Genomic DNA, 16854 nt, shown 5'->3' with positions numbered 1-16854 from the left:
AATAACAAGGTTGCCAGCAAACAACGGATACAAAATTGTATAGCGTCAGAATAAGATACCGGGTAGAGAGTGGGCTACTTCATTAAGTTTTTCACTCACCACGTTTATTCCGAAAAATGTCTGTCCTCACTGGACAACCGAGGTAAAGACAGTTCAAGTTGGATATTCGCGCTTTCAAACCACTTGAGCCACAGACTCCAAATAAGTGTCATGATGTTGGAAAAATTGCGCACAACATTGCACAGGTCTTATTTTCACGATTTGGACATTACTTCGCTTTCCAAAGCTAATAAACATGTGCAAATGTGAGCAGCATTTTGTATTCCAAGTTGAATTAGTTAGGGAGCGTAAACAAAGTACAAACTTTTTTTACATTCAAATTTCAATAGCTCCTTGGTCATGTGGCCTACTGACTTCAAACAAGGTTCAGAATGTCCACTGACTACCCTTCTATATTGCACACCCTTTAGTTTGTCCATTTTCATCTCACAAGATTTTACATTAATTTTTCAAAATGTAAAGTTTCAATAGCTCTTTGGTCGTGTGACCTAGTGACTTCAAACAAGGTTCAGAATGTCCACTGATTGGGCCTACAGATTGTACACCCTTTCGTTTGTCAATTTTCATCTCACATGGTTTTACATTAATTTTTCAAAATGTAGAATTGAATAGCTCCTTGGTCATGTGACCTAGTGACTTCAAACAAGGTGCAGAATATCCACTCAGTGGCCATACACATTGCACACCCTTTAGTTTGTCCATTTTCATCTCATATGGTTTTACATAAATTTTTCCAAATGTAGAATTTCAATAGCTCCTTGGTCATGTGACCTAATGACTTTAAACAAGGTGCAGTATGTCCACTGACTACCCTTCTATATTGCACACCCTTTAGTTTGTCTATTTTCATCTCACATGGTTTTACATTAATTTTTAAAAATGGTTGAATTTCAATAGCTCCTTGGTCATCTGACCTGGTGACTTCAAACAAGGTTCAAAATGTCCACTCAGTGGGTCTACACATTGCACACCCTTAAGTTTGTCCATTTTCATCTCACATGGTTTTACATGAATTTTTCAAAATGTAAAATTTCAATAGCTCCTTGGTCATGTGACCTAATGTCCGCTGACTACCCTTCTATATTGCACACTCATGTTTGTGTACTGTAAAATCATGCGGTGTAACATACATTTTTTATAGTTTCACATTTGCAATAGCTCCTTGGTCATGTCAACTACACACCTAAGAAGCATGCAGTGGATATACACCCATATTGCATAACCTCTAGTCATGTATCTTCTATATTGTTGTACATTAATATTAGTTTGACAGTTAGGGGGTTCAGTCCAGTGTTGTGTTTACCCTTTTCTTTATATTTATCTATAATAATTGGTAGTTCTAAGTACTTATTTTCCCTGTTTTTTATTTTTCCACAGTATTTAACAGTGGTACACAATAGAGAGACAGATAATATCTCCTTTCGTCATTAATATCAACCATAAAGGAAAAGGGCAAAGTATGAGAGTCATGTTATTAATTGTTCAAAGCAGGGATGGAGAGTGAGCTAGTGAGGTAGGCTGCAGTGGGTTTGCTGGTCAATGCATATACTGAACATGTAACCACAGTAATGGTGGCCAGTAAATCAATGAATAAAAATGTAATATTGGCAAATTAAACAGAAATTGTAGACCTTTAATCTTTTCCAACATGTCAGACACTTAATTCAAGTCTGAAACATTTCACAGTGTTAACTTTCTCCCTGGTTGATGTACATTTCAGAGCCTCTTCAGTGTGGATTTGTATTTATTTAACTAGGCAAGTCAGTTAAGAACAAATTCTTATTTTCAATGAGGGCCTAGGAACAGTGGGTTAACTGCTTTGTTCAGGGGCAGAACGACAGATTTGTACGTTGTCAGCTCGGGGATTCGAACTCGCTCTAACCACTAGGCTACACTGGGGTATAGCATACATTTTCAACAACAAAGACTGCACTTCCAGTTTGTGTTCTTTACTCTGTTGAACTCTTTTGTCTTCATTCCTAGGCACAGCACATGGAACCACCGTCGGCATGCAAAACATTCAATCTAAAACAAAACAAAGCGTAACACGTTATAAATAATATCAAATATCAATGCAGTATGACAAATGATGAATTAGCTATCCATTGTGTTATATCATAAATTGTCTTACATGCCGTCACTGTTGTCAAAAGATTATGAACATGTTAAATAAAGTTACTAACCCAGTCAGTCTTTGGGCCACATCCAGGTTCTTTATCAGTGGCACACGTGAAGCAGTTGTTGGCTTTGTTGAACTCTGAAATCATAGGCATGAACTGAACATATGGCTGTCCCACACAACTACATAAAAATAAAGAATTTACATTTACTTTGAATTAAATGTCATTACATACCAGACATTTTTAGTATATCCTCAGCCATTTCTTTTTGCAGTTGCTCCATGTGTTTTTGAAGGTTCCATATGCATTTGGGAGGGGATGTTGGAAGTTCTGTGCAACTTCCTTGGCCAACTACACCAAAAAATAAAATAGAGTTCTTGACCTAATTGTCACATAACAGCTAACCATTCATTATTGAAAATATAACTATCAAACCTGCATTACAAAGACCCCACAGCTGAAGGTGTCCTGCTGCATGGTGTGAGTTATTTCCCCTCATTTCCACTTTATGTCCGCCCAGTCGTCTTTTCCATGGCAGGATCTTCTCATTTTGAAGTATTCTCTTTTTTATGTAAACATAATGGAATTATGATTAGTTATAGGCAAATGAATACACAAGCCAAATGTATATGTTGTTTTCATTATCACTATAATCTAGTAGTAATTTCTTAGTAGAGGTAATTTCCTTTATGCCTCCTTCTACACACAGCCTAAATTATATGCGCTGAACCATTTACAGGACAATAATAAAAGTAGCATATAGGATCCAACCCTATCACAGAGTGAATAAATGTAGAGCGTTTGTAGACTTTAAGAACAAAAATATGAAGTGACAGTTTCATCAGTACGTGCTTAAAGAAAGTCACATCACAAAGATCACAGATGACAGTGTCCACCAAATCTATGACAATAGAGAATGAATTGTAAGCACCAAAGTGTTTTTGTCAAAATAATATCTGAAAATGTCAGTTGTTAAACATAATACCTCTATTTGCAATAGCAACTTATGATCTATGCAGTTGAGGAATATTCCATGTACCAACACTACATGTAGGATGGACATAAGACATTCCCACTGTCATGACGTTGCCCTCTTTGAGTACAGGGAGGACAGTTGACCCCCTCCCCCCTTGCACCATCCCCCAACCTACCTCCCCCCACCCAGGCCCTGTGTGAAGGGGTTGTAAAATTCCAGAGGAGAATCTCCTGCCACATGGTTCATAGAGAGACACAGGAAATTCTTCAAACTCACAGAATTGGGGAACCGAATGACATTTATGTTCTGGAGAAGGTATAAAAGATTGGTGAAGAATCCAGCTACGAACTGGTCCGCTTGGTACAATTTTGTGATACTCAGAAGAGACAATATAGCCATATTACCATAAAACTGTTTATATAATAGCCTCAGCTATGGGACTTGCATCCAAATGGTTGTATAGAATGTATTAATAAGGATAAAGCTATTTTGTAATACATTGAGATGCTGTGTACTGATGTTAATGTGATAGAATTAATTTATGTTCAAAGATTAAATCAGTCATCGGCACGCCCCCAGGGACACAGACAGGACCAGGCATCATGTGACAAGCCTGTTCTATGTTCACTATAAAACCCCACCCTGATTTACTTTCTTCAGACCAGGCCTCCACTCCATTGCGAGTTGGCCAATAGGTTTGACCATCCAATTCCTCTACTGAAAGTGAACTACACCACGTGGTTCACTTTTAGACTATCGATACCGACAGAATAAGAACAAGTCTTTGATATTAATTAATAGTCTGCAGCTAGAAATTATATCCTTGAACGCGAAGACCGACGAAACATCCATTCTATGACGACATTAATGAATGTCGCTTTGAAAGATCCATTCTAACCGAGAGAGAGAGAGAGAGAGAGAGAGAGAGAGAGAGAGAGAGAGAGAGAGAGAAACTCTCCAACAGAACGACTCTCCAACAAGGATCCCGACGACACACTGAGCGTAAATATATATTGATTGCAATTGTTCCCGAATGAGTGAGCGTTCATGTGCAAAAGATTAGCATATCAATTGTTAATATTAATGAACTCTGTGTGCCTCCTCAGCTGACCTTTTATGACCCTTTGTTTAACAGGCCGCCATGCCTGTTTAGCCCACTAGGGCACATTCCTCTACCATTGCTTTGTAACGATACCTACTGTTTTGTATGCTTTCTGTGAATTACTTAGTTTAGTAAATAAATGATTTTAAGACAATTGATGTATGGATGATTTTAGTAAAGGCTGGATTCGTGCAGATACAACAATTTACGACGTTTGGAATGAGACTGGGCGCGAGGTAAAATACACCATTTAAACCAGAAGATAATCGGCCTATACTATAATAGAATATAATATATAATATAGGAAAGTTATATTAGGAAAATTATAACTTTGTAATCTGAATATTTTCCTTGGTGCCCCGATCTCCTAGTTAATTACAATTAAACGATTAATCAGTTAAATCGCGTGATAATAATTACAGGGAGTTAATTGATAAACATGTCTTCAGTTTAATGGTACCCCAAAGACACGACACCACATACAGTATTTGTAAAATTTTATTTCACCTTTATTCAACCAGGTAAGACAGGTGAGAACAAGTTCTCATTTACAACTGCGACCTGGCCAAGATAAAGCAAAGCAGTGTGACACAAACAACAACACAGAGTTACACATGGAATAAACAAACGTACAGTCAATAACACAATACAAAGTCTATATACAGTGTGTGCAAATGAAGTAAGAATAGGGAGGTAAGGCAATAAATAGGCCGTAGTGGCGAAATAATTACAGTTTCGAAAATAAACACTGGAGTGAGATGTGCAGAAGATGAATGTGTAAGTAGAGATACTGTGGTGCAAAGGAGCAAAAAATATAAAAATATAAATAAAATAAATAACAATATGGGGAAGAGGTAGTTGGATGGGCTATTTACAGATGGGCTACGTACAGGTGCAATGGTCTGTAAGCTGCTGTGATAGCTGATGCTTAAAGATAGTGAGGGAGATATGAGTCTCCAGCTTCAGTGATTTTTGCAATTCGTTCCAATCACTGGCAGCAGAAAACTGGAAGGAAAGGCGGCCAAAGGGGGAATTGGCTTTGGGGGTGACCAGTGAAATATACCTGCTGGAGTGCATGCTACGGGTGGGTGCTGATATGGTGACCAGTGAGCTGAGATAAGGCGGGGCTTTACCTAGCAAGGACTTATAGATGGCCTGGAGCCAGTGGGTTTGGCGACGAATATGAAGCGAGGGCCAGCCAACGAGAGCATACAGGTCGCAGTGGTGGGTAGTATATGTGGCTTTGGTGATGAAACAGATGGCACTGTGATAGACTGCATCCAATTTGCTGAGTAGAGTGTTGGAGGCAATTTTGTAAATAACATCGCCGAAGTCAAGGATCAGTAGGATAGTCAGTTTTACGAGGGTATGTTTGGCAGCATGAGTGAAGGATGCTTTGTTTTGCGAAATAGGAAGCCGATTCTAGATATAATTTTGGATTGGAGATGCTTAATATGAGTCTGGAAGGAGAGTTTACAGTCTAACCAGACACCTAGGTATTTGTAGTTGTCCACATATTCTAAGTCAGAACCGTCCAGAGTAGTGATGCTAGGCAGGTGGGCAGATGCGGGCAGCGATCGGTTGAAGAGCATGCATTTAGTTTTACTTGCATTTAAGAGCAGTTGGAGGCCACGGAAGGAGAGTTGTATGGCATTTAAGCTTGTCTGGAGGTTAGTTAACACAGTGTCCAAAGAAGGGCCAGAAGTATACAGAATGGTGTCGTCTGCGTAGAGGTGGATCAGAGAATCACCAGCAGCAAGTGCGTCATCATTGATGTATACAGAGAAAAGAGTCGGCCCGAGAATTGAACCCTGTGGCACCCCCATAGAGACTGGCAGAGGTCCGGACAACAGGCCCTCCCATTTGACACACTGAACTCTATCTGAGAAGTAGTTGGTGAACCAGGCGAGGCAGTCATTTGAGAAACCAAGGCTGTTGAGTCTGCCGATAAGAATATGGTGATTGACAGAGTCGAAAGCCTTGGCCATGTCAGTGGATACGGCTGCACAGTATTGTCTTTTGTGGATGGCGATTATGATATCGTTTAGGACCTTGAGCATGGCTGAGGTGCACCCATGACCAGCTCGGAAACCTGATTGCATAGCGGAGAAGGTACGGTGGGATTCGAAATGGTCAGTGATCTGTTTGTTAACTTGGCTTTCGAAGACCTTAGAAAGGCAGAGTAGGATAGATATAGGTCTGTAACAGTTTGGGTCTAGAGTGTCTCCCCCTTTGAAGAGGGGGATGACCACGGCAGCTTTCCAATCGTTGGGGATTTCAGACGATACGAAAGAGAGATTGAACAGGCTAGTAATAGGGGTTGCAACAATTGCGGCGGATAATTTTAGAAAGAGAGTGTCCAGATTGTTTAGCCCAGCTGATTTGTAGGGGTCCAGATTTTGCAGCTCTTTCAGAACATCAGCTATCTGGATTTGGGTGAAGGAGAAATGGGGGAGGCTTGGGCAAGTTGCTGTGGGGGGTGCAGAGCTGTTGACCGAGGTAGGGGTAGCCAGGTGGAAAGCAAGGCCAGCCATAGAAAAATGCTTATTGAAATTCTCGATAGTAGATTTATCGGTGGTGACAGTGTTTCCTAGCCTCAGTGCAGTGGGCAGCTGGGAGGAGGTGCTCTAATTCTCCATGGACTTTACAGTGTCCCCGAACTTTTTGGAGTTTGTGCTACAGGATGCACATTTCTGTTTGAAAAAGCTAGCCTTTGCTTTCCTAACTGCCTGTGTATATTGGTTCCTAACTTCCCTGAAAAGTTGCATATCGCGGTGGCTATTCGATGCTAATGCAGTACGCCACAGGATGTTTTTGTGCTGGTCAAGGGCAGTCAGGTCTGGAGTGAACCAAGGGCTATATCTGTTCCTGGTTCTAAATTTCTTGAATGGGGCATGCTTATTTAAGATGGTGAGGAAGGCACTTTTAAAGAATAACCAGGCATCCTCTACTGACGGAATGAGGTCAATATCTTTCCAGGATACCCGGGCCAGGTCGATTAGAAAGGCCTGCTCGCTGAAGTGTTTTAGGGAGCGTTTGACTGTGATGAGGGGTGGTCGTTTGACCGCGGACCCATTACAGACGCAGGCAATGAGGCAGTGATCGCTGAGATCCTGGTTGAAGACAGCAGAGGTGTATTTAGAGGACAGGTTGGTCAGGATGATATCTAAGAGGGTGCCCATGGTTACGGATTTGGGGTTGTACCTGGTAGGTTCCATGATAATTTGGGTAAGATTGAGGGCATCTAGTTTAGATTGTAGGATGGCCGGGTGTTAAGCATATCCCAGTTTAGGTTACCTAACAGTACAAACTCTGAAGATAAATGGGGGGCAATTAATTCACATATAGTGTCCAGGGCGCAGCTGGGGGCTGAGGGGGGTCTGTAATAAGCGGCAACAGTGAGAGACTTATTTCTGGAAAGGTGGATTTTTAAAAGTAGAAGCTCAAACTGTTTGAGCACAGACCTGGATAGCATGACAGAACTCTACAGGTTGTCTCTGCAGTAGATTGCAACTCCACCCCCTTTGGCAGTTCTGTCTTGGGGAGAATGTAAACACATACATAGAGGCATTTTTCAGCTGTGATTTTACCACTCAGAATCCAGAATGGATATGACAATGGGGCCAGCACAGGACGTAATACACCCTTACAACAATCTACTTTTTGATCTTCTTGACTTCTTATCGGGTAAACTGCTACTATGTGTCAAGAAAAGAGCCCCTATTAGGGGGTAGTGTACTCCAGTAAAAAAGGGCTGGTTTAGATTAAAAACTATTGCCCTGTGTCCCGTTCATAGGGGCATGAGAGACTAGTCAGTGGTAGAATTGAGTTGGCACTTTATTGGCCCAAACACCCATAGGCCCACAAGGTTGAGGTTACTCATGGACAGGAATTAGTAATATATATTTTTTTGCATTGATGCATTGTGTCTTCTAACTCTCCAAGAATAGGATCCAAAGTGTAGGAAATATTTGTTCCCATAAATACAAAGGAGGATGTCTCTCCTCATACCTCTGGCACTTTAATCAGACTGCCAGACTGTGCACCACAGAGCCAATCAGGAGAGAATACATACAGGTCAACGGTGCCAATTGAAAGTCAAGGGGTGTGTCTGTGTCTTTTGGATTACTCTCTCTTTACAGAGAACCCCTGTGGTTCAAGTCTGCTCTGCGCATGACTGAAAGTGACAGAGCCAGCAGCCAAGAGAGTTTTTCACAGTATGTCATAAAAAAGTATTACACTTATGAATGTATGTAAAATGCTAATATGTATTAGATCCATTACAATAGAATAACTAATAGCTGAATTTGAATGCAGCGTGTTCCGATTCCTCCTTCTCTTTCTGTCCAGCAGGGTCAACCAAAAACACTTGGCCTGATGGTTCATGCAGATACTGGGGAAGCAATATAGAAATGTATTGATCCCTTAAATGATTTTACTCTTAAATGATCCATATCACAACCCTCAGACCTATTCACAAAAATGTACCTAAATCAATTTTGGAAAAAGGATTTTACTCACAAAAGACGTAGGAATTTATTTTCCCAGTTAGAAATAGTAGGCCATGCATCAAATAACTATTTTCATCAGAAAAACTAACCCTCAAATGCAATATTGCATTTTGTAAGTTGTCTGCAGGTGGCTTGTTGTGAATACACTCAAATATCAAGTCATTATCAGGTTATGTAAACTACGTTCTAATACAAAACGTAGAAGGATTTGTCTTAATGTACAGTATATGAAAGTGATGCTATGAAAAGGATTCATTCACGTTATCAAGCTCACTGTGACTGACAAATCACTGCCTATTACTGTGATTAAAAAGAGCATATGGAACATTGTTTTTCATGAGGCCTACCTGTGCGCCTTCCTTTAAGCACCTATGTTCTAACACCTCTCTTGTCCTTGATCCATTCTGAACCTTGTTTGAAGTCACCAGGTCACATGACCAAGGAGCTATTGAAATTCTACATTTAGAAAAATTCATGTAAAATCATGTGAGATGAAAATTGACTAACTAAAGGGTGTGCAATGTGTGTCTATGCCATCGGGTTAGCTACAACCAGTTTTGAAAGTGTTAGGAGTAATGGTTAAAGAGCTATTGAAATTTGAAAAATTGGATTTGTCACTATGTTGATGATCCCTAACTGCTGTTGGTGGACGTAAGGAAAACCACAAAATAGATCCGTCGAATATCCAACCTGAAACTGTCTTTACCTCGGTCTATGGACAAACATTAAGAATAAGCTACGTGGTGAGTTGATGCCTATTCGGCAGCTAGTTAAATAGGTGAATTTATCATGTTAGTTTGTATACAATGTTATACTTTGCGAAATTTTTGGAACAGATTTCTGTTGGCACGTTCCACAAATTGTACCCATCAGCTAGAATTGCTTGTGGAATTTGCCAGTTGATTGTGTGGGACAACGTTCGGTCTGTGATTCAGTTAAGCTCGGCCATTACTTACATATTGTGCAAGTGTTTGTCATGTGAGAATTGTGTCAGTATTGAAAATACAAACGAATATACAGACCAGTCCAGCGTATTGATAGTCAGGTTAACACTTCCCTGATGATATTTTGTTTGTTACTTCCCGACATAACGACACAAGATTGTGTCGTTATGTCGGGAAGAAACAAACAAAATATCACCAGGGAAGTGTTAACCTGACTAAGCAAGTTAAAATACATTTTATTCAACATTATGACTTGTAATGGGACTGTTCGGGAATGCTGAACCTACATGTTAGATACAAGAGTGTAAGTCTTTCACTCTCGGATTTTAAGAGGCTACCTCTAGCCCACCTTTACAACATTAAATGTGTTTATTTTTCTAAATTGATTCAAATATTGTTTACATATATTTATGTTCTTCAGTTTAACAATTTCTCTCTCTCTCTCATATATATATATATATATATATATATATATATATATATACTGCTCACAAAAATAAAGGGAACACTTAAACAACACAATGTAACTCCAAGTCAATCACACTTATGTGAAATCAAACTGTCCACTTAGGAAGCAACACTGATTGACAATACATTTCACATGCTGTTGTGCAAATGGAATAGACAACAGGTGGAAATTATAGGCAATAAGCAAGACACCCCCAATAAAGGAGTGGTTCTGCAGGTGGAGACCAAAGACCACTTCTCAGTTCCTATGCTTCCTGGCTGATGTTTTGGTCACTTTTGAATGCTGGCAGTGCTTTCACGCTAGTGGTAGCATGAGACGGAGTCTACAACCCACACAAGTGGCTCAGGTAGTGCAGCTCATCCAGGATGGCACATCAATGCGAGCTGTGGCAAGAAGGTTTGCTGTGTGTCAGCGTAGTGTCCAGAGCATGGAGGCGCTACCAGGAGACAGGCCAGTACATCAGGAGACGTGGAGGAGGCCGTAGGAGGGCAACAACCCAGCAGCAGGACCGCTACCTCCGCCTTTGTGCAAGGAGGAGCAGGAGGAGCACTGCCAGAGCCCTGCAAAATGACCTCCAGCAGGCCACAAATGTGCATGTGTCTGCTCAAACGGTCAGAAACAGACTCCATGAGGGTGGTATGAGGGCCCGACGTCCACAGGTGGGGGTTGTGCTTACAGCCCAACACCGTGCAGGACGTTTGGCATTTGCCAGAGAACACCAAGATTGGCAAATTCGCCACTGGCGCCCTGTGCTCTTCACAGATGAAAGCAGGTTCACACTGAGCACGTGACAGAGTCTGGAGACGCCGTGGAGAACGTTCTGCTGCCTGCAACATCCTCCAGCATGACCAGTTTGGCGGTGGGTCAGTCATGGTGTGGGGTGGCATTTCTTGGGGGGCCGCACAGCCCTCCATGTGCTCGCCAGAGGTAGCCTGACTGCCATTAGGTACCGAAATGAGATCCTCAGGCCCCTTGTGAGACCATATGCTGGTGCGGTTGGCCCTGGGTTCCTCCTAATGCAAGACAATGCTAGACCTCATGTGGCTGGAGTGTGTCAGCAGTTCCTGCAAGAGGAAGGCATTGATGCTATGGACTGGCCCGCCCGTTCCCCAGACCTGAATCCAATTGAGCACATCTGGGACATCATGTCTCGCTCCATCCTTGCTTTAGTCCAGGTCTGGGTGGAGATCCCTCAGGAGACCATCTGCCACCTCATCAGGAGCATGCCCAGGCGTTGTAGGGAGGTCATACAGGCACGTGGAGGCCACACACACTACTGAGCCTCATTTTGACTTGTTTTAAGGACATTACATCAAAGTTGGATCAGCCTGTAGTGTGGTTTTCCACTTTAATTTTGAGTGTGACTCCAAATCCAGACCTCCATGGGTTGATACATTGGATTTCCATTGATTATTTTTGCGTGATTTTTGTCAGCACATTCAACTATGTAAAGAAAAAAGTATTTAATACGATTATTTCATTCATTCAGATCTAGGATGTGTTATTTTAGTGTAACCTTTATTTTTTTGAGCAGTGTGTGTGTTTGTGTGTATATATACATATATATATATATATGTGTGTATGTGTAGATCTCTGAAATAAATACAATGCTATTATTTCTGTCATGTGCAACGTGCGTCCCCTGCTGACCCGTGAGAGAACTTCTACAAAATAGATTTAGTTACGTAGACGTAATGACGTAACTATATTTTCGGGTGTGTGTATCCGGTTGTGGTTGAATTGCTTTTTGGTTGCTTGTTTACCTTTCAGATGTGTTAAATATATTTTCTTTGGTTTTATGCAAATGTTTTATTCATTCGGTAACAGCTGTACAAAACCCAGTGTCAGAATTACATCTCTGTGATTGAAATAGCTGTAAAAAAAATATGTTTTTACAGGAAATAGGTTTAGACTAGCTAACGTTAGCTAGCTAGCGAACTGGAGTTACAGTGCAGACAGACTGAATTGCAAACAGAAGTCAGGGCATGTTACGTTTTTGACACATTTTTGGTTAACTGTACAAGCCCTGGTCAAAACAAACACTCGACTTCAGGAGAAAAATGAATATTCTACCTAAAAAGAGCTGGCATGTTCGCAACAAGGACAACGTCGCGCGCGTTCGTCGGGACGAGGCACAAGCCGCAGAAGAGGAGCGAGAGGTCCAACGCCGTGTGGAGCGAGCAGAGCAGGAGGTAACCATAGCAACGTTGCATCCCCAAATTGCAAATTGATACATTACTCATAATTGATTTAGTATGGTCTGAAGTGACAACCAAACTTTGTGTGATACAGGAATGTTACGATGTATGACGTGCGATTTTGTTAAGAGAAGCGATGTAAGAGGCATTGTTAAAATAGTATCAAGTCATAAAAGTGCATACAAATGTGTAATGTACTTCATTATTGCCATTGAATGTTATGTAAGTAACCTCTTTGCTGTAGGCACGAACAGAGCACCTGAGACAGAAGTCACGAGCTGCACTTCAACAGTCTGGAGGATGGAAGGATGAGGGAGGTGAGAGAGGAGGGGAGGTGAGTGGAGGAGTGGTGGAACACCTCAATCTATTTCCTCTGGAGGAGTCGTCTGAGAAGAAAGGAAACGCAGAGTACCTCAAAGACCAGAAAGATGAAAAGGTGACCTTTCTGTTATGCTTTTCCCCCTTCACCTGTGTTTGAAATCAAGTTTCTTTGTGCACATGGCTACTGGTTTTTGCATCCCGCTCTACGTAACAATGTTTACCTTCATGGCCTTGTTTCTCTCCACTTCAAAGCTTTTCTCTAGTGGATCTAGCCAGCCAATGACAGTGCCTGGTTTATTTAGTCCAGAGCCATTTCTAAACAGAGATCTGCCAATTCAGTTTAAGATTTTGAATGTAAATGGGTACCATGTTGGCAATTGAGAATGCATATTGTAATTTAAATATCATGGAGTGTTCGATGCTAATATGGGAAAAAATGTAACAGATTTAATGGACTGATGCTTATCACATCAATGGAAGGATCAGAGAATGAGATGTGAATAAATGTATTGAACTTTCCAGATAGTACACCTGAGATGGTAGCTGGTCCTGATTCCTCCCACAACAGATCATTACTTTGAATGAGAATATTCTACTTATTCTAATGCTATGGTGATTCTGTTGTTGTAGGAGCGCGAGGAGCGTGCTATTGGTCTGCTAGTGTCCCTAGGCCCCCAACCTGGGACAGAGGTAACTCCATGGTACATGAAAACAGGCCATGAAGAAGAGAAAGATGAAGAAAAGAAGAAAGAGAAAGACAACAAAGGAAAGAGACTGCCACTCAGTCAAGAGGAGAAGGAGAAGAGAGACAGACGACTGAAAGACATGCTGGACCCCTTGAAAGAGATGAAGAAAGCACTGGCGGTGAAGGATAGAAAAGAACATAAGAGTAAGAAGAGGGATAGAGGGCAGAGGAGAAGCAGTGGTGGAGAAAGGTGAGAAGTTTGAGTCTTTATCAAGACAAGGTGTCTTATCTGTATGTCTGGGGGTGTTTTGTGTTTCTTTGATCAATCATAAGACCAATTAGCTTTGACCTGAAGGGGCAATCAGCAGTTGCTACATACATTTTTGGAATTGTAAATTAATAATATGTACCAATTAATTCTTGAAGAATGTACAGTTGAAGTCGGAAGTTTACATACACTTAGGTTGGAGTCATTAAAACTCTTTTTTCAACCACTCCACAAATTTCTTGTTAACAAACTATAGTTTTGGCAAGTCAGTTAGGACATCTACTTTGCATGACACAAGTCATTTTTCCAACAATTGTTTACAGACAGATTATTTCACTTATAATTCACTGTATCACAATTCCAGTGGGTCAGAAGTTTACATGCACTAAGTTGACTGTGCCTTTAAACAGCTTGGAAAATTCCAGAAAATGATGTCATGGCTTTAGAAGCTTCTGATAGGCTAATTGACATCATTTGAGTCAATTGGAGGTGTACCTGTGGATGTATTTCAATGCCTCTTTGCTTGACATCATGGGAAAATCAAAAGATATCAGCTAAGACCTCATTACAAATATTGTAGACCTCCAAGTCTGGTTCATCCTTGGGAGTAATTTCCAAATGCCTGATGGTACCACGTTCATCTGTACAAACAATAGTACGCAAATATAAACACCGCTCAGGAAGGAGATGCGTTCTGTCTCCTAGAGATGAACGTACTTTGGTGCGTAAAGTGCAAATCAATCCCAGAACAACAGCAAAGGACCTTGTGAAGATGTTGGAGGAAACGGATACAAAAGTATCTATATCCACAGTAAAATGTGTCCTATATTGACATAACCTGAAAGGCCGCTCAGCAAGGAAGAAGCCACAGCTCCAAAACTTCCATTAAAAAAAGCCAGACTACGGTTTGCAACTGCACATGGGGACAAAGATCGTACTTTTTGGAAAAATATCCTCTGGTCTGATGAAACAAAAATATAACTGTTTGGCCATAATGACCATTGTTTGGAGGGGAAAGGGGGAGGATTGCAAGCCGAAGAACACCATCCCAACTGTGAAGCACAGGGGTGGCAGCATCATGTTGTGGGGGTGCTTTTCTGCAGGAAAGACTGGTGCACTTCACAAAATAGATGGCATCATGAGGATGAAAAATGATGTGGATATATTGATGTCTTGATGTTGCTTCAGTCAGGAAGTTAAAGCTTGGTCACAAATGGGTCTTCCGAATGGACAATAACCCCAAGCATACTTCCAAAGTTGTGGCAAAATGGCTTAAGGACAACAAAGTAAAGGTATTGGAGTGGCCATCACAAAGCCCTGACCTCAATCCCTTAGAAAATTTGTGGGCAGAACTGAAAAAGCGTGTGCGAACAAGGAGGCCTACAAACCTGACTCAGTTACACCAGCTCTGTTAGGAGGAATGGGCCAAAATTCACCCAACTTATTGTGGGAAGCTTGTGGAAGGCTACCTGAAACATTTGACCCAAGTTCAACAATTTTAAAGGCAATGCTACCAAATACTAATTGAGTGTATGTAAACTTCTGACCCACTGGGAATGTGATGAAAGAAATAAAAGCTGAAATAAATCACTCTACTATTATTCTGACATTTCACTTTCATAAAATAAAGTGGTGATTCTAACTGACCTAAGACAGGGAATTTTTACCAAGATTAAATGTCAGGAATTGTGAAAAACTGAGTTAAAATGTATTTGGCTAAGGTGTATGTAAACTTCCGACTTCAACTGTAAGTTATAAATGCATCATTAGCTTAGTTTAACTGTCTTAGCGCATCAGAACTATTTTACTCTTTGTAAACCAACTATATGTAAACAAATACTATATTGCCCCAACTTTGTTATAACTCTAATTTTGTGGATGGTCAGTCCTTGCATCCATAGCTCTATGAATTTAAGTGGTTACATTTCTTCAGCTTTTTACCGAAACGGGTGGGGTGGCACTTTGAAACAATAACAACTCCACTTGGATGCATAACCAAGAGACCAAGTACACTGAGCCAAGTGGATAAGTGCAAAACCAAGTGCTCTGGATAAACATGTATTGTTGATGGTAACCACCTCTTCTCTCTTTTCTAGCTCTATTGAAAGGTTGCGAGCAGAGCGGCTGCAGAGAGAGGCGGAGGAGAAGAGGAGAGCCCAGGCCCTGCTGGACCAGAAGAATGGAACAGGGAAAGAGAAGGAGCGACCAAGGGAGACAGAGGAGAGGGAAATGCCGTACAACAGTGCTTATTTCCCAGAGCTGGCCCGCAAGAGGCAGAGAAAAGACCGCAATGCCTGGAAAGATGGCATTTTTTGAAGTCATACAGCATGCACTCTCATTGTTCGGGCAACAGACACAGAACATTGAGGCATTCAAGATACATTTATTAGTATGTGAAAGACACCGAAGACTTCGACAAGGACTAGAGAGCCTGGAAGGTTATTCAGTTGTATTGTTGTGAAATGTGAGCCAGTGCTTTTAGCTTATTCTTGCAGTAACATGGAGGAGTTGTGCGTGTAAGTATATACTGTAAGTTGTTGAACTAGTGAAGATGTGTACAAAAATAGCTCAAAATGCTACATTGTTTATTTATATAACATCTAGGCTATCCTGAGTATCCTAGGCAGACGTATTAATGATTGTTGTCATTGAATGATCAATGTTATTTCTAATGAGGTAGAAAAGGAAAGAACCAATCAAGGGATTTGGGACAGCTGAGTGTAGTGTTGGTGTCTGTCTGGCACCCTGCTCAAGTGTGAGACAATACAGAGAACATTTTGCTCCACAACACAAGACCACTGTTCAAGTTGGAGTGTGTTTGATGTTTTACTATTGATGACAACATTGTGTCACAAATGTAATTGTGTCAATTCAAGTCTGTCAAGTCTATTTTGTTTCTGATAATAGCATGTGCCAATTTGGGAGGTGTGTGTGTACATGCATCTGTTCTATTTAACTATCCGATGTAGACAGAGTTTAGGGTGGTTGGCCCAACTATTATTGCACATTTTCCATTTCAATTAATTCAATAAAAATGATAGGCCTGCCAAATATCAAAATCATGTGTTCTCCGTTTATTTTGCTTATTTTATACATACCCCATATCCATGCACCACCCAAATGATTAACCTAAAACATTTTACTATAGCAATGTCAATAGATTGTGCTACAAAACAGAGTTGCGGCAGTATAATACATTC

The 16854-nt window shown here is 40.9% G+C and overlaps 1 protein-coding gene across 1 annotated transcript; it reads left to right on the top strand.

The window, feature by feature from the left end:
• The first annotated feature begins 9414 nt into the window (after positions 1-9414).
• leng1 (leukocyte receptor cluster (LRC) member 1) lies at positions 9415-16707 on the top strand. Its single transcript, XM_014155141.2, has 5 exons — positions 9415-9512; positions 12207-12374; positions 12625-12816; positions 13332-13636; positions 15751-16707. Exons 2-5 carry the CDS (start codon positions 12243-12245, stop codon positions 15968-15970), a joined length of 849 nt encoding a protein of 282 aa, XP_014010616.1. The 5' UTR covers positions 9415-9512; positions 12207-12242; the 3' UTR covers positions 15971-16707.
• The last annotated feature ends 147 nt before the right edge of the window (positions 16708-16854 follow it).

The sequence above is a fragment of the Salmo salar genome, chromosome ssa02 (assembly GCF_905237065.1).
Source record: "Salmo salar chromosome ssa02, Ssal_v3.1, whole genome shotgun sequence".
Lineage (NCBI taxonomy): Eukaryota > Metazoa > Chordata > Actinopteri > Salmoniformes > Salmonidae > Salmo > Salmo salar.
The sequence above is the reverse complement of the archived record's forward strand: the minus strand, read 5'-3'. Positions and strand labels throughout refer to the sequence as shown.